Source organism: Heteronotia binoei, chromosome 9, assembly GCF_032191835.1.
Source record: "Heteronotia binoei isolate CCM8104 ecotype False Entrance Well chromosome 9, APGP_CSIRO_Hbin_v1, whole genome shotgun sequence".
Lineage (NCBI taxonomy): Eukaryota > Metazoa > Chordata > Lepidosauria > Squamata > Gekkonidae > Heteronotia > Heteronotia binoei.
Window position 1 is genome coordinate 103965664 of NC_083231.1, and position 24491 is coordinate 103990154.

The window sequence follows — 24491 nt, forward strand, 5'->3', positions numbered from 1 at the left end:
GGAGGGGGCAAAGGAAAAAAAAAAGCCTTCCTCACCATCAGATGACCCCAGTCAGCAACAACTCTGCCCAGGGATCGTTTGGTAAAAAAAAACAGCTACTAGAATGCCCACTCCCTGCCCCTCCCAGCTAAACCACCCCCTTCTTTGCCACCCAGGCCTCCCGAGGAAATCTCCCCAAAAGAACATACTGCACATGAAAGCTCATACCCTGAAGAACAGGTCATGGGTCTAAAGTGCCAGTGGATGCCAGCTTTTCTCACAAACACTGGGAGCGGGGGAGAAGGAAGGAGAGGCAGCCCAGCTCCTCTCTCCACAACACAGAGATGGGGCGGGGCTAGCTATGCTGGGGACGGGGCTAGCTTTGGCTATTCTTGTGACCCGGTAGTGAGGCTTCCATGGCCCGGTACTGGGTCACAACCCTGCAATTGGGAAACACTGATGTATGACATTGAGCCAGTCACACTCTCTCAGCCAAACCAACCTCACAGGGTTGTTGTGAGGTCAGAATGGAGGAGAAGAAAAGGATGCAAGCAGCTTTGGTTCTCCACTGGGGAGAAAGGTAAATGAAATAAATAAATTACTGTCAACTGGGGCTGCCGTGCAGACGAAGCGGAAGTTAGCTTTTCCCCGTTTGGGAATTCCACCCTCCTACACATGCCACACACAGCTGTTTTAAGCCTTGAGAGGAGGGGGGAGACAGATCTTCACATTTTGCCACATTCCCTCCCCCTCTGCTTTAAAAAAAAGATAGCCAGGAGGGGGTTAAATCTTAAACCGTTCCATCTCCAGCCCTGAAGGCCTTGACCATAATGGGACCTGCTTCTACAAACACACTGCTGGTTTTTGCAGCTCATGTCTAAAGATCCAGATTCCCCAAGATGCATTTGGTGGTCTGCGGCTGGTCTAATCCTCTAATGGCAGTGTTGGAAAGAATGACTTACGGAGAAGGCCTTTGTATGCCAATCATTATAAATAAAAAGAAAACGATCTTGGGAGACGTCATCCCTTTAGAAATGACATGTGAATGTTATCCACTTTTGTAGTGTCCTTGGGCTAGGGTTGCCGGCTTCCAGGTGGGGCCTGGAGATCTCCAGCTATTACAACCGATCTCCAGATAATGCTGCTCTGGAGACAATGGCTGCTTTGGAGAGTGGGCTCTATGGCATTGTACTGGGCTGAGGTCCCTGACCATTCCGGGCTCCACTCCCAAAATCTCCAGGTATTTCCTAGCCCAGAGCTGACAGTCTAACGCAGGGATGTCAAAACGTGTGGCTCAGGGGCCAGATCAGGCCCCTGGAGGGTTCCTATCAGGCCCACAAGCAAGTCTGCTTTCTTCTCCTTCTCTCTCCTTTCCTTTTATGTCACAGTTTGCTTTGCCAGGCTTGCTAAGTCACACAGGAACTACGGAGCAAAGTCTCTATTTTCTCTATTGGCTGAGGCTCGTCCCTTGGAGAGGAAGGGGAGGAGGGAGAGCTTGCTTTGCCAAGCTCTCTCAATCACACAGCAGAGCTACTGAGCCAAGCCTCTTTTCCTTATATGGGCTGTGGCTCCGCCCCTCCTCATCCCCTGGGGAGGGAGGGAAAGAGCCAGAGCTTCCTTTGCCCAGTTCCCTCGATCACACAGGAGAGATACAAAACCTTTAATTGTATTTGTCTGTGGGCTTTATAAAGTTTAGATCTCTGCTACCTGGCATGACACACATGGCCCAGCCTGACAAAGTCTCAGTTATGTCAAATCTGGCCCTCATAACAAATGAGTTTGACACCCCTGGTCTTATGCTTTGGCCCAAGCCCTTAGATCCCCAGGCAAAACAAAAGCAAATTACATGCAGCCGTATTTCCCCTGCATCCCTCTCTTTCCTCTCCTCCTTCTGTTGATTCCATCTGCCACTGATGCTCTTGGGAAGAATGGCGGTCCCAGGTGGGAAGGAGCAGCCTTCGGCTCTGGTGACTTTCCACAGAAGGGACTCAGGTTCTTTCGTCAGGCTCAGCCGGTCCCCAAGCGCTGGAGCCGTCGGCTTCATTTTGACTGGCGAGCAGCCCTTCGGAGCACACGTAGGATCCTTTCCCTGCTATTATCCTGCTATACTCTTCCTGCTGCTGCTTCTTCAAAGAATCTTTGACTTTTTGTCTTTTCAGCGCACCGTCCCTGAAACACAGTGAAAGGAAATGTTGTTGGAGGTCTGGACTGCACAGCCTTGGATGGTTTGCTTTCTTCCCTAATTTGGGGGGGGGGGGGGCAGAACAGAGATCAGCTAAAGCGTGTGTTAATTACTGGACTTTATGTTTGGCGGGAAGCTTTGTGCACTCGGGCAGCAGCGGGAGCGCTAGAGACTCTAGGATACATTTCGTGATCTGGATGCTAAGCAGTAACCAATGCGCAGTCTCAGTGCAAAAATTGACTGCCGTGATTTGCTATGGGGATCTAAGGGGTGGTTCTTTGCATGCATATAAGCAGGGTCACGGCCCTGCCATATTGTTTTAGTACGTTGTTATCAATAAAGCATGATTCATGCTTTTGGGTTGAAAGCAGCCGGGCACCGCTAAAGGCTTCTAAGGAAGCCTCCAACGAGCACAGCGGTCAAGCGGCGCCTTCCAGCTGGCGAAGGGGCAAAGGGAGTAAGAGGGCGCCCCCAGGCGGGGTAGTGCCCTAGGCAGCTGCCTATCCCGCCTACTCCCACACGCCAACACTGGGTGGTGGCTACAAGCCCAAACAGCTTCGAGAGGGGATTGGATTAACATACGGAGCAAAGGCCCATCCGTGGCTATTAGCCACACAAGGTATATATGGAACACTCTGTCTGGGGCAGTGATGCTCTGTATCTTGGCCACAGTCAGAGGGCTTCCGGAATTCTGTCCCTGCTGGTGGACCTCCTGATGGCACTTGGGTTTTGGCCACTGTATGACAAAGCGTGTTAGACTGGATGAGCCACTGGCCAGATCCAACATGGCTTCTCTTATGTTCCCTTAGTCATGAAGCAGAGAATATAAGTTTACACCCCTTGTGCCACCAGAAAACCTCAAAACGAGAAGACTCCTGAATCTGAATCTTTATGCAGGCTGAACCACAGAACAGCATTGGGCAGGCGGCCGTATTCAGAGGTCTGTTCATTGTTTTTTGGGGGGGCGTTTGTTTCCTGGTAACAGAAGGGGCATAAGTATGTATTCTCTGTTTCATGACTTGTTGATTTCTTTCTTGCGAGTCACCAGAGAGATCTGAATGCAATCTGTCTCTTTCCTTCGCTGCTCATCTGTTAATAGTCTCCGAATCCCTTAGGAGAAAAGAACCACATGTTCTTCTTGCCGATACAGAGGCTACCCTTCTGGAATGAATAATTAGGGGTTGTTTTGAGGAAGGAACTGGTCATGCTGTCCCTGGAGAAAATGATGAGGTAAAATGGAGAAAGCAGTCACAAGAATCAAACCATCATCTCATCTGAGATAGTGCCCACAATCAAGGATACTGAGCTCAACTCTAACAGTCTGTCAATCTATTTTTATCCTGTCCTTCTAACAAGGAATTTAGGGCCACATAATATGGTTTTCCACTTCCCCATCATTGATGCCTTTTGTGACAGGAATTCTTTGGCCATTGGGCTGGAAAGCCCAAATGGCAGAAATCTTGAACAGGGCTGGGGGGAGGGGGCTGTGTGGGAGTGGGGGGCAGGAGGGCCATTTGGACTGGGCCTCAAACTAAAATGGGGTCTTGAAATGAAATATTTAGGGGGGTTGGGGAGTTCTCCTAACTCGGCAACCCTAGCTGGAGATCAATTAGGATCTAATAGGACAATTAGAGGGTTGGTGGTAGAAAGTGTCCATCAAGTCGCAGTGTACTTATGGTGACCCCTCACTGGGGTTTTCAAGGCAAGAGATGAACAGAGGTGACTTGCCATTGCCTGCCTCTGCATAGCAACCCTGGAATTCCTTGGTGGTCTCCCATCCGAATACCAACCAAGGCTGATTCTGCTTAGCTTCCAAGATATGATGAGGTTGGGCTAGCCTGAGCCACACAGGCCAGGGGCAATTACAGGATTAGAAGGACATAGTGCTGTCGAGATAGAGCAAAACTGTAGTGCTGCCCTTGTATTCTGATTTTTTAAAAACTGTGTGCATGTGTATTTTTTTTTATTTGCTTATTTCATTTGCTTCGTCATGTCATTCTTCTGTTATCTCCACTGTGCTTTAATAAATGCATCATTCAATTCAGATACACTCTTGAGTCTGTGTTTTCTTACGGGTTAAGCATTAGCCACTGCTGGGATGATAAAGGACCCAGATTTACAGAAGGTGTGTGACTTTATTGTCCTACAGTACCTGAAAATATGGGCCCCGCCCTGAGGCTTACAATTTAAGAGCCTAAATGCCACAAGGGAAGGGGAGGTGGAGGAAAACAGTGCAAGGAGAGAGACCGCTTTGAGAACACTCCGGTAAAGAGGTGGCGTTTTAACAGGCCTTTGAACAGACCCAATGAAGGAGCACGACAGATTCCAGTGGGGCAAGAGTTTCAGCAGCAGGGACCAACAACAGAGAAAGGGCAGAGTCAAAAAAAGAAGGGATATATTTTTAATTTCATAATGGTCATGTGCTCTGTGATCTTTTTCAAAACTTGCACCTGTAGCTCTGGCTGTTGTAAAAGCTCAGAACAAATTTCAGCATGAAGCTGATCTGCTGACATTCCAAAGCAGTGTAAGCCGGAAGCCAATGCTATCTGCTGCGACTCCCGTCCTTCTTCCAAAGAGTTCAAGGCTGCCTTTGTAAGTTTTCCCTCCTGCTTTTTCCCCACACCACAACCCTGTGAGGCAAAGAACAACTGACCAATGGTCACCCAGCAAGCTTCATGGCACAGCAGAGATTTAAGAACATAAGAGAAGCCATCTTGGATCAGGCCAATGGCCCAACCAGTCCAACACTCTGTGTCACACAGTGGCCAAAAAAACCAGGCGCCATCAGGAGATCCATCAGTGGGGCCAGGACACCTGAAGCCCTCACACTGTGCCCCAGTCACAAGCACCAAGGATACAGAGCATCACTGCCCCAGACAGAATTCCAACAATACCCTGTGGCTAATAGCCACTGATAGACCACTGCTCCTGGATTCTAGCATGGACCTCCTGGATCCTAGCCAGGGACACTACCCATTGTACCACCCTTGCAGTGCCATCTTAAGCAGATAGTTTCAGGAGGCCAGCCAAGCAGGTCTGCAGGAGAACAGCTAGATTCAAATCCAGTAGCATTTTAAAGACCAGCACAATTTTCAGGGTAGAAGCTTTCAAGGGTCAAAGTCCCCTGACGTCTGATGAAGGGAGATTTTGGCCACTGAAAGCTCAGACCCTGAAAATCTTGTTGATCTCTCAGTTGCATGGCCAGCGCATAGGAGGAGGCCAGGTAGGCAGCTACCTAGGGTACCATCTGGCCACAGGGCTGGGGGGTGGGCACCACCACCCTGTCCTCACTTGCACCAGTTGGCTCGACTATGATGTGTTCGGAGTAGGTCTGAATGCCTTGGAGCCAAGCCAACATTCCACTTGCCCCCATCCAGTCCCTTCTGGATCTGAAGGCAGCTAAGTGGGATGCATGGCATGGCCTGTTTTCTTGGCTCTGGGGCATTTGGAGCTGCTCTGAAAGCCTCAGAGTTCAGAAAATACCCCCCCCAGCCCCTTCTAGGTCCTCTGCGCCAGTTGGAGGCTGCCTTCCCTTGAGAGGGCAGCCTCTGAGTGGCACAGAGGCACTACGCCACTCCTTTCGCCTGCCTGGGACTTCGGCAGGTTAAAGGAGCAGTGTGGCAGCAATGTGTGTGCTGCTGAGAGGCTGCCCTCCATTTGGAAAGCAGCCTCCAAGCGGCGCAGAGACTTTCCAGCGTCCCTTTTGCCTGCCTGGAACCCAGGCAGGTAAAAGGGCCAGCGCAGCAGCAACATGCATGCAGCTGTGTGGGGGTGGGGCTTCTTGCCTGGAGTGGCAGAACCCCTAGGGCCGACCCCGCTCAGTTGCTACTGGACTTGAATCTAGCTGTCCTAAGCAGAGTTCCACTCATCTATGACCATTGATTTCAGTGGGCATAGAAAGGTATCGCTTCGCAAAGGATGGCATGTTATCCTCTTCTTTGGCTCTGCCAAAAGCAATGCCTTTTCTCTTCCAGAAGAATTTCTCACAGTTGCCAAGTTCTTCCAGCTTTCCCCTCCATGCATACACTACACTATCTATCCCAATCACTTCTTTAGCTGTTCCCAGAAAATTCCCACTTCTCCCCTTCCCCAAGTTCTTTCCTGATCCCCTTCCATTGTTTCCATCACTTTGAAGTGGTAGGAGGAAGTGGGCTTGACCATCTCCAGGTGGCATCTGGAGATCTCAGTGAACTGCAACCCATCTCCAGGTTACAGAGATCAGATTCCGTGGAGGAAATGGCAGCTTTGAAGGTGGACCCTGTGATGCTTCTCAGGGTTGGGGCGTGGAGATTTCCCAAACTGCAAAGATCTCCAGACTGCAAAGATCACTTCCACTGGGGGAAAAAATGGCTGATTTGGATGCAGGAATCTATGGCACTGTACCCTGCTGAAGTCCCTCCACCAATGAAATTCTACCTTCTCCAGGATCCACCTCCAAATCTCCAAGAGTTTCCCATCCTGTAGTTGCCAGCCCAGCACTATATCCTAGAGAAATCCCTCCCCCTCGAAAACCCTGTCTTTCCCAGGCTCCACCCCCAAAACTCATGGAGTTTCCAAACCGGAGCTAGCAACCCTTGAGGGAACCCTGTTGGGTCGAGATAAGACAGGCATCTCACCAAGGAAGTGACATCAGGCCTGCTTGAGCAGCAATGGCGGATTTGACTCTGTTGGCAAACTGGACCGCATCTTCGTTTTCCTGCAAGAGTTTAAGAAAAGCAAGGTATTGACCATCGGTCTGTTTTGCTTGGCATGACCCAACTGCTGAAATATTTCAGTGACTGTCAAAAGGAGAACAAAGTCTGAGACCGATTCCTCACTAGCCTTATGCCACTCTCACGCTAGGGTTGCCAATCCCCAGGTGGGGGCAGGGGATCCCCCAGTTTGGAGGCCCTCCCCCTGCTTCAGGGTCATCAGAAAGCGGGGGGAGGGGAGGGAAATGTCTGCTTGGGACTCTGTTATTCCCTATGGAGATTTATTCCCATAGAAAATAATGGAGAATTGATCCGCGTGTATCTGGGGCTCTGAGGGGGGGGGGCTGTTTTTTGAGGTAAAGGCACCAAATTTGTAGTGCAGCATCTAGTGCCTCTCCCCGAAATATCCCCCAAGTTTCAAAACGATTGGACCAGGGGGTCCAATTCTATGAGCCCCAAAAGAAGGTGCCCCTATCCTTCATTATTTCCTATGGAAGGAAGGCATTGAAAACGTGTGCCGTCCCTTTAAATGTGATGGCCAGAACTCCCTTTGGAGCTCAATTATGCTTGTCACAGCCTTGATCCTGGCTCCACCCCTAATGTCTCCTGGCTCCACCCCCAAAGTCCCCAGATATTTCTTAAATTGGACTTGGCAACCCTATCTCACGCTCCTCTCCTCCACAGGGCTTCCATCAGATTTCACACTATCTGCCCTGGGGCTGCAACTTGCTTAGCCTTTTTCAGGAGGCAAACAAAAACTGGTTGTTAGAGGATCTTGTTTGCTGTGCAAAAGAGGCGGAGTGAGTTGCAGCCCCGGGACAGATAGCGTGAAAACTGACCGAAGCCCCACAGAGAAGAGGAGAGGGAGATGTGTGCATGTACACGAAAGCTTATACCCAGAATTAGACTTTGCTGGTCTTCAAGGTGCCCCTGGACTCAGAATTGGTTCTACTGCTTCAGACCAAGACGACTACCCACCTGAATCTGACTAAAGGAAGATTAGCAGTTTGAATGCCCGGTACTTATTTTGTACTTTCAAAACTATAGTTATTCTTACACATTTATCCCACCTTTTCTTCCGAGAGCTTAGAGCAGACGACTACAACCCTGCAAGGAAGGTTAGGTGAAGAGAGAACTTAACTGGCCAAGGTCACCCAGCAAACCTGTTAGCAGAGTGGGCATTTGAATGCTGGATGTTCCAGATCTTAATCTGACATTCTAACCAACCACTAAACCACACACCGGCTCTCAAAAGACAGTGTGTACATTTTGGGATTCGAACAAATAGGGCTACTTACGTTTTTGGAAACCTAGAGTCAAATAACCCTTCTGCTATGAAATTCATTGGGTGACTTTCGGTCAGTCACTCTCTCACCCTGGACTAATTTACAGGGCTGTCAGAAGGAAAACTGGAGAAAGGGAGTTTCACAGGGTAGCCCTGTATGTCTGTAATGGAAGAGCTAGATTCAAATCTAGTAGGACCTTAGAGATGAATAAGATATGAGCCTGCCCCGGCGGGGAGGGCAGGGTATAAATAAAATTTTATTATTATTATTATTATTATTATTATTATTATTATATGGGCACTATAAGCTTTCAAGAGTCACTTTGTTAGATACAAGTAGGAATGGAGATCCCTGAGTCCTTATATCCCCAGTCTGAAGGTGGGAGGAGTGTTGCAAAGAAAGCAGTCAGGATGCAAAGACACAATGGAAAGTATGATTAGTTTGATCAGAGCAGGAGAGAAAGGCTTTGAAGCAGAAGCTTAGCATTTGTAGTGAGAGAAGCTAGACTGAAGGCCAGCAGAGCCTTAGAGACAAACAAGATCTTCAGGGCATGAGTTTTCAAGATTCAAAGCTTCCTTAATCAGACATCAGGTATGTGACAGAGGGAGTTTTGACTCTTGAAAACTCATACCCAAAATTAGGCTTCCCAACCCTCCCGCCCTGGCAGGGGACCCCAGGATTTCCACCCTCTTCCCCCGCTCCCCAAAAAAAACGGAAGTGGGGGGAGGGGGGGAAACGGCGCCGGGGAGCATGACGAGCTGCCCGATCCTGGAGTGGGCGAGGCCGCCGCACCGCGCCGCTGCCGCCCTCTCCCCCTCCCCGCCCACCGCAGCTGCTCCTCCGAGATGGGCCCAGGCTGAGCCCATCTCGGAGGAGCAGCCAAGAGGCGGCAGCAGCGCAGGGGAGGGCGAGGCAGGCCAGGAGCATGGTGAGCCGCGAATCCAGGCCCTTCTAGGACCCGGACTCGCGGCTCGCCACACCCCCGGCCTGCCTCCACCCCCCCCCCTCCGATTCCACCCCAGAGGCGGAGTGGGCAAGACCGCTGCACTGCTGCCGCCTCTTCTCCGCACGCCGTGGCTGCTCCTCCGAGATGGGCTCAGGCTGAGCCCATCTCGGAGGAGCAGCCACGGCGAGCGGAGAAGAGGCGGCAGCTGCGCAGTGGCGTCGCCCGCTCCGAGACGGGGCGACTCGCCACGCTCCCCGCACCGTTTCCCCCCCTCCCCCCTAGCTCCACCCCAGTGTCTCCTGGCTCCACCCCCAAAGTCTCCTGGCTCCACCCCAAAGTCCCCAGATATTTCTGGGGTTGGACTTGGCAACCCTACCCAAAATGTAGAATTGCCAGCCTCCGGGTAGGGCCTGGAGACCTCCTGCTGGAGAGCCAGTTTGGTGTAATGGATAAGTGTGGGGACTATTATCTGGGAGAATCAGGTCTGATTCCCCACTCCTCCACTTGCAGCTACTGGAATGGCCTTGGGTTAGCCATAGCTCTGGCAGAGGTTGTCCTTGAAAGGGCAGCTGCTGTGAAAGCCCTCTCAACCCCACCCACCTCACAGGGTGTCTGTTGTGGGGGGAGAAGATATAGGAGATTGTAAGCTGCTCTGAGTCTCTGATTCAGAGACAAGGGCGGGATATAAATCTGCAGTCTTCTTCTTTTACAACTGATCTCTACCAGGCTATAACAATCACTTCACCTGGAGAAAACAGCTAATTTGGAGGGTGAATTCTATGGCATCATACTATATATAAGATCCCCCCCCTCCTCAAACCTTGCCCTCCTCAAGCTCCATTCCCAAAATTTTCAGGTACTTCCAACCCAGAGTTGGCAAGCCTACTGTAAGGGATACAAATCTGGAAGAAGGGGAAATTGTGTATACTTGCTCTTAGCTCCTTGGAAGAATAAAAATATACTAAGTATGCAAAGAAAAGAGCCCCATGGCGCAGAGTGGTAAAGCTGCAGTACTGCAGTCGGAGCCCTCTGCTCATGACCCGAGTTCGATCCCAGCAGAAGCTGGTTCAGGTAGCCAGCTCAGGTTGACTCAGCCTTCCATCCTTCCAAGGTCGGTAAAATGAGTACCCAGCTTGCTGGGGGGAAAGTGTAGATGACTGGGGAAGGCAATGGCAAACCACCCCGTAAAAAAAGTCTGCCGTGAAAATGTTGTGAAAGCAGAGTCGAAAACGACTGGTGCTTGCACAGGGGACTGCCTTTACCTTTTTTTTTAAGTATGCAAAACACATATTTAAATTATCTGTCCAATGCCAGCCTTCAATTTTCCAGCAAATTACCTTTTTGCGCATTGGTGGCAAGTACCACACATCGCATACGATGGCCCAGCTGCTTCCAAGTCGAAACCCATATTTTGTCATGCTGTATTTACTGCTGTTCCAGTAAGGATCTGAGTACAAGCAATTGTACTGCAAAAGACACAAGACAATTTGAACGCTTAGAATCTCCTAAGTATGCACGGACTACAGTAAACCTTTCGTACCACCTTGTCGCTCAACCGTTTCCTGCTTAGTCTTGGTGAATTGTCCAGTGGGAGGGCTACACAACAGGAAAGAAGTGCACAACAGTATAGCAGACACTAAGCATGCATCAATCACACATTAACGACATATCACACACATATAATCAGGGGCGGTATTCTAGCAGGAGCTCCTTTGCATATTAGGCCATACACCCCTGATGTAGCCAATCCTCCAAGGGCTCATTTTTGTAAGTGCTTGGAGGATTGGCTAAATCCCTGGTGTGTGGCCTAATATGCAAAGGAGCTCCTGCTAGAATTCCACACCTGCATATAATGCACAGAACATACATCACACATGCCTTTAGCATTGGTAGAGCCTCTGCTTGGCAGGCAGAAGGTGAAGTTCATTCCCTGGGATATCCAGTTAAAAAGGATCAAGATAACATGCAAGACCCCTCTTGAGACCCTGGAAAGCTGCTGCCTGTCTGAGTAGGAAATATTTACCGTATATTGATGGACAAATGGCCTACAAGAGAGCTTTGCGTGTATGTATTTCACTAAACATTAGGAATAACTTCCTGAGAGCTAGAGCAGTTCCTCAGTGGAACAAGTTTTCTCATAACTACTGGGAGACTGGGAAAACACCACAGAAGGAAAGGGTTAAATGCCCACTACCCTCCTGCCACTTTGCAATCAACAGGCTCTCCTTCCACCATGGGACATCTTTGGTTGAAAAACTGCATTCTGCATCCATTCAAGCCACTGGATGGTTACGAAAGGCCAGCCACGAAGAGCTCCTTGCAGTAGTCCAGAGATGGTTTGTCCGATATTTAAAAATCCGTTGTTATAGCAGAATACCTTTATGGCCACTGGATAGATGGTTGTCTCTATTTCAAAAGTTCCCTTCTTGAACATCATCACCGAGGTGTTGTTGATACATGTACCTGGTCAAAAATAGCGTTTTGAGATATTGCATTTTGAGGAAGAGAAACAAGCCCAGTCAGCAATTGCTCCTTCCCACTTGCAAGTCTGCTGAGTTGAGAAAATAATGTGGTTAGTGCTCTCTTCTTTCCAGGAGACTCGAGAAAGTTGGTGCTCAAACTTTTCCGATTTTCCTTCCTTATGGGAACAATAATAGGAGGCAGCCATCGGGGTTCTAAACAAGCAGAGTGGATCGGATTTTGATGTGCTTACACTTTAAGAGCATAATTTTTCTATGTTTTTAACCGTTTTATGGTTTTTACGTCCCATTACATGTTTGTACTCACACACATGCATGACATGTAAGCAGCCCTGAGCCTGCCTGGGCGGGATATAAATGGAATTAAATAAACAAACAAAATAAGGCTTAGTCCATTGCTCAGGGTGGATGCTGGGCCACCACTGGAATAATATTTTAGTCTCCATTGCCATTTTAGTCTCTATTGTCACTCTGTAGTTTTAGATTTTATATTTTTCAAATTGGTCTTTTATTGTTTTTTATTGTTGATTGTTTTTATGATGTAACCCGCCCTGAGCCTGTTCTACGGGAAGGGCGGGCTAAAAACAGAATAAAATAAATAAATAAACCTCACACTCATCTGAAGGTAGAACATCATATTCATTCCGCTTCAGCTCAGGCTTCCCGACTGCCTTCTATGGCAGCCCCCGTACCTAGCATACATCACTGTAGTCTGGCACTGATGCTTCAAAGGAATGCATTACTGAAGAATGAATGAACTGATCCCTCCCAATTTCTGCACCAGGTAAACCTGTGACAAGCATTCTCAGGCAGATGGGCACTACAATATGATGACTGCCAAGGGGCAACGCGGGATGTGGGTGAACTAGCAAAATCAAGAGCTATTGGGGTCAGTGGCAATCTCTGAATACAGAGATTACAGTACTGGCATTTCTTACCTTCTGGAAAGATTAAAATCGGGGCATTACTCTTATCAGCAGTGTACTCTGTTAATCTGAAGTAAGAAAAGGAAGAAAGCGTTCAAAATGTATTATATTCAAGACTAGGGTTGCAACACAGAGAATATCTTTAAAAACACTGATAAAATGGAAAGCCACAGTTTTGCTCACATATTCTTTCTGTCTGCCCTCATTCCCTACGCTAGAACTTGATATAATACTAATGTGCGAAGAGCAAAGGGACCACACTTGTTACCTCTCTTGGAGTGCAAACTGAGAGGAACAGAAGATGACAGCTAAGGATACCATATTCTGAAAAGCAAAAAAGAGGACATATTTCTTGACTGACTACTTCAAACAACTGATCATTATGACAAATCTCATTTTAAATGTCTCTACTATTTAAACTGAAGCTTGCCTCCACTGGGGGACTATAGGGCAAACAGCCTCAGCCAGAAAGATATTTTCATACATTGTTTTAAAGAGTCCAAAGGAAGATGGATATCAGAAAAAGAGGATGAGTCTTCTAAAAAGAAGATATCTGGTAACCCAATGATGGGGCAAAGTCACCTGCTGGTGAAGCTGATTTGTTCATGATTCTCACCCTAGCCTTCTGCTCTTGGTGTTCTGTTAGTGTTTCCTGTCTCTGGCTTTCTTGGTCTGGTGCCCATTCCTCTGAAGTCTTTGACATCAGTGAAGTAATGACTTCCCCTCTTCCTGTCATGTGACTGTTATGTCTCAGGGTTGCTGCTTCATAGGCTCCAGGCTGCCATTAGGGTTAAAGGGGAGTCTTGGTTCTATAAAGTTTCAACATCGTTGCCCTACTCAAAACCTCCAAGTCTAGAGCTGGGCATGGTTGTCCGCAGCTCAGAACTAGCCCTGGCAGTTCATTATCTCTAGATGATAGATTGAGGGGTGGGGGATTGAGAATGGTAGAGTACAGGCTACCCGTCTTGTGAGTTTATGGCAGATGTGAGTCTGCAGAAGGCAGAGACACAAGTAGAGAGAAAGCCCAAGTGCAAGGGAAAATATGGGTAATTTTAAAAGAGGAGAGGGAGAGAATACAACCAACACTGTAGGGGCAACTGCCACTAAAACAATATTATTTTAATCTATACAGCCAATCATATCTCCAGTGGCCAATCAGATGCCCTGCTGGCCAAGAGCCCCATGAAGCCCCACCCACTTTCTAAAAAAAACCTGGCAGCCACCATGAAAGGTGTCAGGTGTGAATTTCCTGCATTGTGCAGGGGACTGGAAAAGTGACCCTTGGGGTCGCTTCCACCTCTGTGTTTGTACGCCTTGGTTGGGGACCCTTGAAATAGTGTCTTAGACTCTCATATACACTAAGTCTCTTAAGTCATACAGAAACAGGTGCGCTAACTGGTGAAATCAATATTTAAATCTACTGTAGATGCAACCAAATGCAATGTAATTCATTCTCAAACTGCGTGGAAGATTGTTGGAAATAACCCCCCCAAGGCCATGGGGAAACACATTTGTCACTGGGCTCTCTGTTGATGACAAAACTTTTGGAGATCACTGATCTACAGCAAGGTTGTGTCATCTGAGGGCTTCTCCGTATTCTCATTTTCCTGGTGTGTAAGTTCCTGTTTCTTGTTCTGTTCTTCATGTGTTTGGCTCCCTCTAGTGGTAAATTCAGTATTACACCAGTTTATGTCTGGCATATTTCCCTCCAGATTTAAACTGAAGGTTTTATACTGGACATAACTGATGTAATACTGAATTGACCACTAGATGGAGAAAAACACATACAGAACAGAGGAAAACCCCCAAAGAAACAGGAACGTCTAGCCAGGAAAATGAGAAAGTGAGAAAACCCTGAAGCCCAAATTTAATTCACCAGGCCACTATGAGCTGTCCCAAGTAACCACCCTGTCTGCATACCTTTTTCTCACAGCAGAACGATGTTTCATTTCAGAGCGATCAAACAAAATATGCCGAGTTGTCTTAACGCACATACCCAGAAAAAATCCAATTATTCCTCCATGAGCCTGACCAACCTGGAAGTCAAGAGCAAATTAACAATTGGTACATTACTGACACCTTTTGTAGCTTTTCTTGTGGGTGGGGGAAGAAGCTAAGGAGCCCTTTGCCTCGGCCAAGGATTATATGGAGAAATGTGCCTTAATAAGGGCACCTTTGGGGTGGAGAGCTATTAGTCATGCCAAACCCAAGCTGGGGCATGGGGATCTCCCAGAGTTACAAATGATTTCCCAAGGGTGGACTTTATGTAATCGCATATCTACTGAACTCCCTCCACTCCCCAAATTCAGCCCTCCCTAGGCTCCACCCCCAAAACCCTAGGAATTTCCCAATTTATAGTTGGTGACCCTAGGAGCTATACTGAGGGGATAAACAGGAAACCTCCATGTAATGGATTGAGTCCATGGGTATCTAGTTTCCTACCTCTTGATTTGCATAGGACTTACACTGCTTTCAGCTGGCATCACTAGCCCATCTGACCTCATTTGATCCAAATTAGGGCCCCAATCAGGCCCGTAGCCATGGGGGGGGGGGTGGCGGGGGACACGGCCCCTCCATTCAACCCCCCTTAATGCTCTGCGGCCTCTTCATTGGGCGGCGACCCCCCTTCCCTATGTAGGGCCCCTCCATTGGATAGCCTCTAGGACCCGTGGGAAAGGGTGGTCTGTAGAAGGCTTCCAGGAAGCGCTGCACTCCTCCTGAGGGCGACACCGACACGAGCCCTCTTGTCTGTCGGGCCAGGCTGTCCCTTTCCCTTGCAGCACTCCTTCCTCTGCTTGCCGGCAGCAGCCCCTCACCTCTGCCTTTCCTTCCTCCCACAAATTGCGGGCCTTGGCAGGGTGGACAGGCACAGTGGTGCAGAGGAGGGAGGAGAAGGAGGAACGCTGGGTTGGGTGGCATGAGGTGAGCCGTGTCCGGGACCCAGTGCGCCTGGCATGCGGAGAGAGGAGACCTGTAGCCAGCAGGCAGGAGCCAGGTAGGGAAACCTTCGCCCCAGCCCTGCCCCCCCCCCGCAAGTGCCGCCACTGCCAGGCCCACCGGAGAGGAGAGCAGCAGCAGTGCTATACCTGTCAGGGACAGGGGAACATGCCCGATTCCTCTCCCCCTCCCCCAAAGAAGCACCAGGCTGCCTGGCAGAGAGTGAGACACCAATGGTGCCAGGCTATGCTGGTTGCTGGGGCCCCGGATGGCTGGCTTGGGCGGGGAGAGGGAGAAGGGGGAGACTCTTGATGCCTCCATTGCTGGGTGCACCAGCCGGGGGGTTTCGATCTGGAGCGTCTTTCTTTCTCCTCCTCTTCATGCAAGGCCCCAAAAAGCCATCTCTCTCTCCTCCCCACCCGCTAGCTTGCTCCCCCAGTTTGGAGGGTCATCAGAAAGGGAGTGCGAGGGGAGGAAAATGTCTGCTGGGCAGTCCATTATTCCCTATGCGGACTGATTCTCATAGGAAATAATGGAGAATTGATCTGCAGGTATCTGGGGGGGGGGCTGTTTTTTGAGGTAGAGGCACCAAATTTGCAGCGTAGCATCTGGTACCTCCTCAAAACACCCCCCAAGTTTCAAAAGGATTGGACTAGTGGATTCAATTCTATGAGCCCCAAAAGAAGGTGCCCCTATCCTTCACTATTTCCAATTGAGGGAAGGCATTTTAAAAGGTGTGTGGTCTCCTTAAATGTGATGGCCAGGACTCCCTTTGGAGTTCAATCATGCTTGGCACAACCTTGCTCCTGGCTCCACCCCAAACGCTCCTGGCTCCACCCCCAAAGTCCCCAGATATTTCTTGAATTGGACTTGGCAACCCTAGCCACCAGATGTGGGCTCCTGCTAGCCCCACTAGGGGCCATTTCTCTCCTGGGCCCCTCCACCCAAAATTTTCTGGCTATGGCCCAGGCCCCAATTAGCGGCTGACCAGGAAAGCAGAAGGCTAAGATTGCAAAATACAGATTGGGAAATTCCTGGAGATTTGGGGGATGGATCTCTATCAACCAGATATTAGTTGTCATTCCAGGAGGTCTCCAGACTTTGGCTACAGGCCTCCTGTGCTTTGGCTTGTCACATCTCTCCAGCTACTGATTTAAACAGGGCATGTAAGGCAGAGATGTTCCACCAGCCATTTGACCGAGGACAGCAACCATCTAATCTGGTATTCTTCTTCCTTTCCCTGCCCCCCTCTTCTACGAGGCAATGATATTTTCCAGGAACTATCTCCATCACACCAGCTTAGGCTGTTGTAAATTGTATGTTTATATATTATTTAATTTTGATTTTTTTTAAAAAAAACACTTCTTTTGTAAGATCTGTAAATGTATTAATGTTGTACGCCACCCTGAGCCCTATTTTCAGGGGACGGCAGCTTCAAAGTTGAATTTAATAAATAAAATAATAAAAGAAAAAAGCTCTTCTGCAAGCACTGATGAATCCTGACTTTGCTACCTTTCTTGCTCTGAGCTAGAAACGAGTTCTGTGGTTCTAGGAAACTAAATGAAACCCATTATTGGGCATTGACAATGAATACCACCTAAATGAGTTCCACCCGTTACGCCATTTTTTCTTCCCTTGTGTTAGGCGCTGGTGCTACCCTCAAGTTGCGTTTAAAGACTTTAAAAACTCCCTTTGTTCGTGATGCCTCAGTCACTTGCACTTTGGATGGTGGCTCTTACCACAGAGTAGTGTTCATTAGACATCAAGGGGACAATATCCATTGGAGTTGTATGGTTGGCAACACAAATGCTTCCATTTAAGGGTCTGTTTTCCCTGAAATTGAAAACACACAGAGACACACACTGTGATTAGAGCAGAAATTAGTTTACCCCAGCCTCACCCCCAGACATTCTCTGCAAACTCTCCCTCTGTGAAACATGATACCTGTGTGAATCCTGATCAGTGCACCACAATACTGGGTATCTGACAAAAGGTGCTTTGACTCTCAAAAGCTTATACCCTGAAGTTCTCATTGGTCTCTAAGGTGCCAGTGGCCTGGATAGCCCAGGCTAGCCCAGTCTTCTCAGGACTCACAAGCTAAGCCGGGTGGGCATTGGATGGAAGACCACCAAGGAATACCAGGGTTGCTACACAGAGGCAGGCAATGGCAAACCACCTCTGAATGCCTCTTGCCTTGAAAACCCCACGAGGGAGTTGTCATCAGTTAGCTGTGACTTGATGGCAAAAAGGCAAACACAACACAAAGTGTTACTGGACCTGAATTTAGCTCTTCTACTGCATACCATCATGGCTAGCCTCTGAAACTATACATAATGTGTCAACTTTAAAATCATATATTTTAAATCCCCACATGTTCCCCAGAAAGCATTTTGGTCAGGGTCACAAAACCTGCTCTCAATCCATGGCCTCAAAGTGGCCAGGCTCATGATGACCAGAGCCAGGGCCTTTTCTGTTGTAGCTCCGTGTTGGTGGAACGAGCTCCCTGAAGAGGTTAGGGCCCTGCGAGAGCTCGCACAGTTCCGCAGGGCCTGAAAGACAGCACTCTTCCACCAGGCATTTGTTAATTAAGATCACAGGCTACAACAGATTTCAAAACATCTGGACCACCTCTAGCATGAACCTAAGGTCTGTTTTTATATTGAACATCCAGCTAGAAGAAGAAGATATTGGATTTATATCCCGCCCTCCACTCCGAAGAGTCTCAGAGCAGCTCACAATCTCCTTTACCTTCCTCCCCCACAACAGACACCCTGTGAGGTGGGTGGGGCTGGAGAGGGCTCTCACAGCAGCTGCCCTTTCAAGGACAACCTCTGCCAGAGCTATGGCTGACCCAAGGCCATGCCAGCAGGTGCAAGTGGAGGAGTGGGGAATCAAACCCGCTTCTCCCAGATAAGAGTCCACACACTTAACCACTAACCACTTAACACTTAACCACTTAACCACTGGCAGAGGTTGTCCTTGAAAGGGCAACTGCTGTGAGAGCCCTCTCCAGCCCCACCCACCTCACAGGGTGTCTGTTGTGGGGGAGGAAGGTAAAGGAGATTGTGAGCCGCTCTGAGACTCTTCGGAGTGGAGGGCGGGATATAAATCCAATATCTTCTATCTTCTTCATCTTCTATCTACACCAAACCGGCTCTCCCAGCAGAACAGTAAAACTTAATATAAAACAGAATAAGCAGTTATCCATTTTATCAAATAGATTAGCATCTAAAGATCAATAGCACTTTTAATATTTTTATGATTTTATGTATTTTTATATTTTCATGTATATACATGAACATGTGAGCCTGCTTTGGTGGGGAGGGCGGGATATAAATCGAAATAAATAAATAAATATTTGTTTAAGTGGGTTCTGGACTATTTGGGCATACAATAAAACACATGATGCAACATGTATGCCTTTGACCAGGACAAAAGGCTGCATTATAAGAGGCCTCAATTACCGGTATATCTCTTAGCCTTTGTCACTTTATTAAACTCCTTTCTTTTTGGTCCAGCATTGATTTATTGATTTATTGTAACTTGTAGTATGAGCCTGTATGTGTATATATTTGTTTGACCTCTGAAGAAGACCATTTCAGGTCGAAATGCATCAGGTCAAGTGGTTCTCCATTGTTGTTGTCTGATTTGACTAAGCAAGGAGGGTAATGGTAGGCCCCTAAATGCTTTTAACTTTCTGTAAAAAAATGCATGTATTTTTGGTTATGGTTTTATTTTAAATTCTGCTTTCAATTTTTGGCCCTTATTGTATGTTAATCTTTAGGTTCTTGATTACAAAAGAAAAATTACCATAATAAACGTCTTTAAGGTGCCACAGATATACTTTTGATACTTTGTCGACCTCAGACTAGCACAGTTGCCCTCATGAGGGAGCCACTCGTTATGTTGCCCGCCACAGTGGGTTTTGGAATGACGCCTCAACATAAGAACCTTCTCCTCCTTCGCATTGTCCTCTAGAACAACTACTGATGATGCTCATTGTCGATTCAAATCCTGACATGATCCACCCTTTGGCCAGTGTGAAACCTAGCACAGGAGACGAACTACAGCTCAGTGGCAGAGCTTCTGCTTCACTTGATCCCAATGTTCCATTTTTAGCACCTTCAGTTGAAAGGATCAGGTAATGGGCAATATGGAAAGCCTCCACCGAGACCCCAGAGAGCTGCTGACAGTCAAAATAGACAGTGCTGACCTTGACAGACCAATGCTCTCACTCAGAGGTGGAATTCTAGCAGGAGCTCCTTTGCAGGCCACAAACTCCTAATGCAGCCAATCCTCCAAGAGCTTACAAGGCTCTTTTTTTTTAAAGCACTTGGAGGATTGGCTACATCTAGGGTTGCCAAGTCCAATTCAAGAAATATCTGGGGACTTCGGGGGTGGAGCCAGGAGACTTTGGGGGTGGAGCCAGAAGATGTTAGGGGTGGAGCCAATATCAAGGCTGTGACAAGCATAATTGCCATCAAGGCCTGGCGCCTGAAGAGCGCTGGGAGAAGCCTGCCCAGGCGGCCTCCGCGGGGCTTTCCTGGCCGCCCTCCTGATGCAAGCAGGCCCCAGGTTCCCGCGCCACAGCCGCATTAGCAGCTGTCCCTCCCTCCTCCTCCCGCTCGTCCTCCCTGCCCCTCGGTGGCCGCCTGAGGCTGGAGGCCTGGGTGAAGCAGGGCGGTGGCGCGGGCATGGAGAGCGGGGCCGGGGGCTCGGGGCCTTCTCCTCGGCCTCCGGCGCTGCCGCGCGTGGAGGAACGGGGCTGTGCTGCGGAGCTCCCTCACCGCCCTGGGCCGCGCCTGGCTCCGCCGCCTCCGCCGCACCCATCCTCCTCGCCACGCTCCTGCTGCCCCTCTGCTGCGCCAATGCCGCTGGCGAGGCCCTCGGCTAACAGCTCCTCCTCCGCCGCCGCCTCCTCCTTCTGCTGCTGGGCGCCAGTGGGCCCGCCACCTATGGCCTCACTAGGCGGGGAGGGGGCGGCAGCGGCGCAGCGCGGCGGCCTCGCCGGCTCCGGGATGGGGCGGCTCGCCATTTCCCCCCCCTCCCCCCGCTTCCGTTTTTTGGGGGAGCAGGGGAAGAGGGTGGAAATCCTGGGGTCCCCCGCCAGGGCGGGAGGGTTGGGAAGCCTAGCTACATCAGTGGTATGTGGCCTAATATGCAAAGAAGCTCTTGCTAGAATTCCACCCCTGGTCTCACTCAAGATAAGGTAGGTTCACACAGGGAATGCAAATAACCCCCACAATGGAGGGCCATTAATACTCACTTATTGTGGTAACGAACAACAGCTGACGCTTTCAAACCAATGCGGGCGGACATACGTATAATCCAGGTGCCTAAGAAGAACCTAATTCTAAGGAATGAAGATGCACAGGTTTTTTTATTTCTATTTTTTTTAATTCCTAGAGCAATCAATTGAGGCCACAGTTAATGCCTTCTTAAGGAATAGTATAGACACAAAATAATGATGCCAGAGGCCCTGACCTAGCCTGATCTCCTCAGAGCTAAGCAGAATCAGCCCTGGTTAGTATTGGCTGGGACACTACCAAGGAAGTCCAGAGTTGCTACACAGAGTCCGGCAAAGGCACACCACCTGTGTTGTTTCTTGCCTTGAAAACCCTCTGGGGTCACCATAAGTTGGCTGCAACAGTACAACGCCATAACGTTAGATGGGAGGAATTGGCTAATGTCACCTTCTTTCAACATTTTACCTCACTCTTATAAGATACACTCTTATAAGTCCATAGACGTTCCCTGCGTGGAGAATGTGCAATCATCATTCTTCTGTCAGATTTTAGGTGCTCCCAAATGTGTCCCCTACTCATCCATTTGTACAGAGCTAGGTTTACACCTTCTAGAAACCAGAGCCTGGATTACGATTTTTAAATTCTGGTTAAAAATTCATTTCAGAACGGATTCAGGAAGTTTACTATACTACCTGATGAAAGGCAGGCACAGCATTACTTGGCTCTCTACATTTACCCCCAAACTACAAAAAATTTGGTATTGAGGTGGACACTCTTTTCTTATGTGGTGAATTATATATTTTTAAGAACAATCCAACTAAGGCTTATGGATCACAAATACCAAAAAGTGTTCCCCTCACGTCCTCCTGTTTGCTCTGCAGCCAATCTAGGTATACTCCAAAGACATGGGAAGATACCCCATTATTTTTTTATTTTAGATTCCCCATTCCATCATCAGACTTTTACTCTGGTACATTTAAATGCCTTCCCATCAACAGTTCTCTTTGGTAGGTTTAGACAGATACCTCTCCAAAATAGATTCTGTCCATGTGAATTAGGAGTCCTTGATTCTATATCCCAAATTATTTTAGAATGTCCTTTCCTGGCCTCACAACATAGACAATTTTTAACTGAATATCTCCAACACAACATATTTACTGAAATTAAAACTCTAACCTATTTTTTAGAAGATGTTAATCCCCGCATTACTATATGTGCTGCAAATTTCTTAGTAGACACCTATAAAATTAAATCTAGGCATTCTACTGTATTTTAATTGCTGGGTGTCTACTGTTGATTAGTATTATTGGCTGACATTTTAATTGATTGCTTTATATATTGTTCTTACTGTACTTCAGGCCTTTGTACCTACTTTTGATTGTGAATCATTATTGCTTTTATGCCAATAAAGGTCTGAACTGAACTGAACTTCATAGACGTTAAGAACATAAGAACGTAAGAGAAGCCTTGTTGGATCAGGCCAATGGCCCATCCAGTCCAACACTCTGTGTCACACAGTAGCCAAAAAAAAAAAGAGAGAGAGAGGTTCACAAATGGGGCTAGAAGCCCTTCCACTTTGCACCCCCCCCCCAAAAAACCCAAGAATACAGAGAATCACTGGCCCAGACAATTCCAATAATATGCTGTAGCTAATAGCCACTGATGGACCTCTGCTCCATATTTTTATCCAAACCCCTCTTGAAGCTAACTATGCTTGTAGCCGGCACCACGTCCTGTGGCAGTGAATTCCACATGTTAATTGCCCTTTGGGTGAAGAAGTACTTCCTTTTACCATTCTAACCCGACTGCTCAGCAATTTCATTGAATGCCCACGAGTTTTTGTATTGTGGGAAAGGGAGACAAGTACTTGCATAATCTTGTAAACCTCTATCATGTCACCCCACAGTCGACGTTTCTCCAAGCTAAAGAGCCCCAAGCATTTTAACCTTTGCCAGTCCCTCTACAATGGAGGCAGGGATCCCCCTCAACCAATCAGCTGACGAGCAGGGGGACTTACCTGGAGAAAGAGAAAGGTCCAGGCCATGTTGCCTGCATCACACAGGAAGTGACATCATTGCACTGTGACATCCAGGCATTGAAGTGACATCACAGCATGATGACATCACTTCCTGTGCAACACTGGCGATGTGGCCGAGGTCTTCCTCTTCTTCCTGGTAAGTTCTTCCCATCTCCTACGAGTTGTGGCAACCCTTATTGAAGTCAATGCACTTAGAAGGGTGTAACTCCATTTAGTGCTGCATTGTAAATTTCCCAGTTGACAGTCAGCATGTTATAGCTGGAATTAAAATTCAAATCCCAATTCAGCCGTGAAGTTCAGTGCTCATTCCTGGACCAGATGCTATCTCTGACTGTCACAATAACACTTGACACTGTTGTTTTGTTTGAGTCTCCTTTGCCTTGCCCATTTCTCAGAATTGGCAGAAATTTGCATACAACAGAGTCTAACTAGAACACACAGCTCAAGCCAACAGGTAAAGAAACTAGAACATGCAGCTGAAGCCAACAGATAAAGAAACGTATTTACCTTCTGCTTGGCAATGATGTTATTATTAGCGTTCCTGACACCAACATGAATACAACAAATAAAAATAAGGTGACACTGAAAAACAGAAAGAATTCCAACTCTTATCTTGGTAAAAACAACATAATTCTGTACATCAAAAAATGCTTCTGGATCAACTCATTTTTGTCCATCTTATCGGTAAAGATCCCTTTCTGAACCCCTGCCTTTTGTACCCCCAACTGCAAAGACAAGGAGGACGTAGGGCTGCCAATACCCAGGAGGGGGAAGGGGATCCCCTGGTTTGGAGGCCCTCCCCCCACTTCAGGGTGATTAGAAAGAGGGGGGAGGGAGGAAATGTCTACTGGGCACTCGATTATTTCCTATGGAGACTGATTCCCATAGGAAATAATGGAGAATTGATCCACAGATATACGAGGCTCTATGGGAGTTGGTTTTTTAGGTAGAGGCACCAAATATTCCGCATAGCATCTGGTGACTCTCCTCAAAATAATCCCCAAGTTTCAAGAAGACTGGACCAGGGGGTCCAATTCTATGAGCCTCCAAAGAAGGTGCCCCTATCTTTCATTATTCCAAATGGAGGGAAGGCATTTAAAAGGAGCGTGGTCCCTTTAAATGTGATGGCCAGAACTCCCTTTGGAGTTCAATTGTGCTTGCCACACCCTTGCTCCTGGCTCCACCCTCAATGGCTCCTGGCTCCACCCCCAAAGTCCCAAGATATATCTTGAGTCGGACTTGGCAACCCTAGTGGTTGGGTGGTTGCACCTCGCCTTCCTCTTGAGGCCCACCTCACTTTTCCTTAGGAGCCAGGTCAAAACATTTCTCTTCAGCCCAGCTTTTAACTGAAGGGGCTTCACCTTTTTTATTTAGCTGTCTTATGGTCTGTTCCTAACCTGGATGACTTTTAAATTAATATTCTTTCAGACTTCTTTGTTTTACATGCCTTTATGCCCCGGCTTGTTTTTATTGATATGTTCTTAGTGACTAAATTTGTTTTGTTGACTAAGTTTGTTTGTTTTTGGCATGGAATAGCATGTGTATTGGACTCAGATCTTGGAGACCCCAGTTCAAATCTGCAGTCTGCCATAGACAGCCAGTTTGGTGCAGTGGTTAAGTGTGCGGACTCTTATCTGGGAGAACTGGGTTTGATTCCCCACTCTTCCACTTGCAGCTGCTGGAATGGCCTTGAGTCAGCCATAGCTCTCACAGAGGTTGTCCTTGAAAGGGTAGCTACTGTGAGAGTCCTGTCAGCCCCACCCACCTCACAGGGTTTCTG

General features: G+C 48.1%; 1 protein-coding gene across 1 annotated transcript; it reads right to left on the reverse strand.

Moving 5' to 3' along the window:
• Positions 1 to 1967: 1967 nt before the first annotated feature.
• LOC132577608 (glycerol-3-phosphate acyltransferase 4-like) lies at positions 1968 to 23278 on the reverse strand. The gene is made up of 9 exons (XM_060247396.1): positions 23219 to 23278; positions 20694 to 20780; positions 17167 to 17260; positions 14411 to 14526; positions 12503 to 12558; positions 11462 to 11547; positions 10422 to 10550; positions 6778 to 6857; positions 1968 to 2148 (listed from the first exon to the last, which is right to left on the reverse strand). Exons 1-9 carry the CDS (start codon positions 23263 to 23265, stop codon positions 1968 to 1970), a joined length of 876 nt encoding a protein of 291 aa, XP_060103379.1. The 5' UTR covers positions 23266 to 23278.
• Between the last annotated feature and the right edge of the window lie 1213 nt (positions 23279 to 24491).

Coding starts and splice junctions, on each gene's coding strand:
- LOC132577608 (XM_060247396.1), bottom strand. CDS start 23,265: ATGTTGGTGTCAGGAACGCTAATAATAACATCATTGCCAAGCAGAAG. Junction 20,781..23,218: donor ACATCATTGCCAAGCAGAAG/GTAAATACGTTT, acceptor TTCATTCCTTAG/AATTAGGTTCTTCTTAGGCA. Junction 10,551..11,461: donor TCTATCCAGTGGCCATAAAG/GTATTCTGCTAT, acceptor TGTCTTTTGCAG/TACAATTGCTTGTACTCAGA.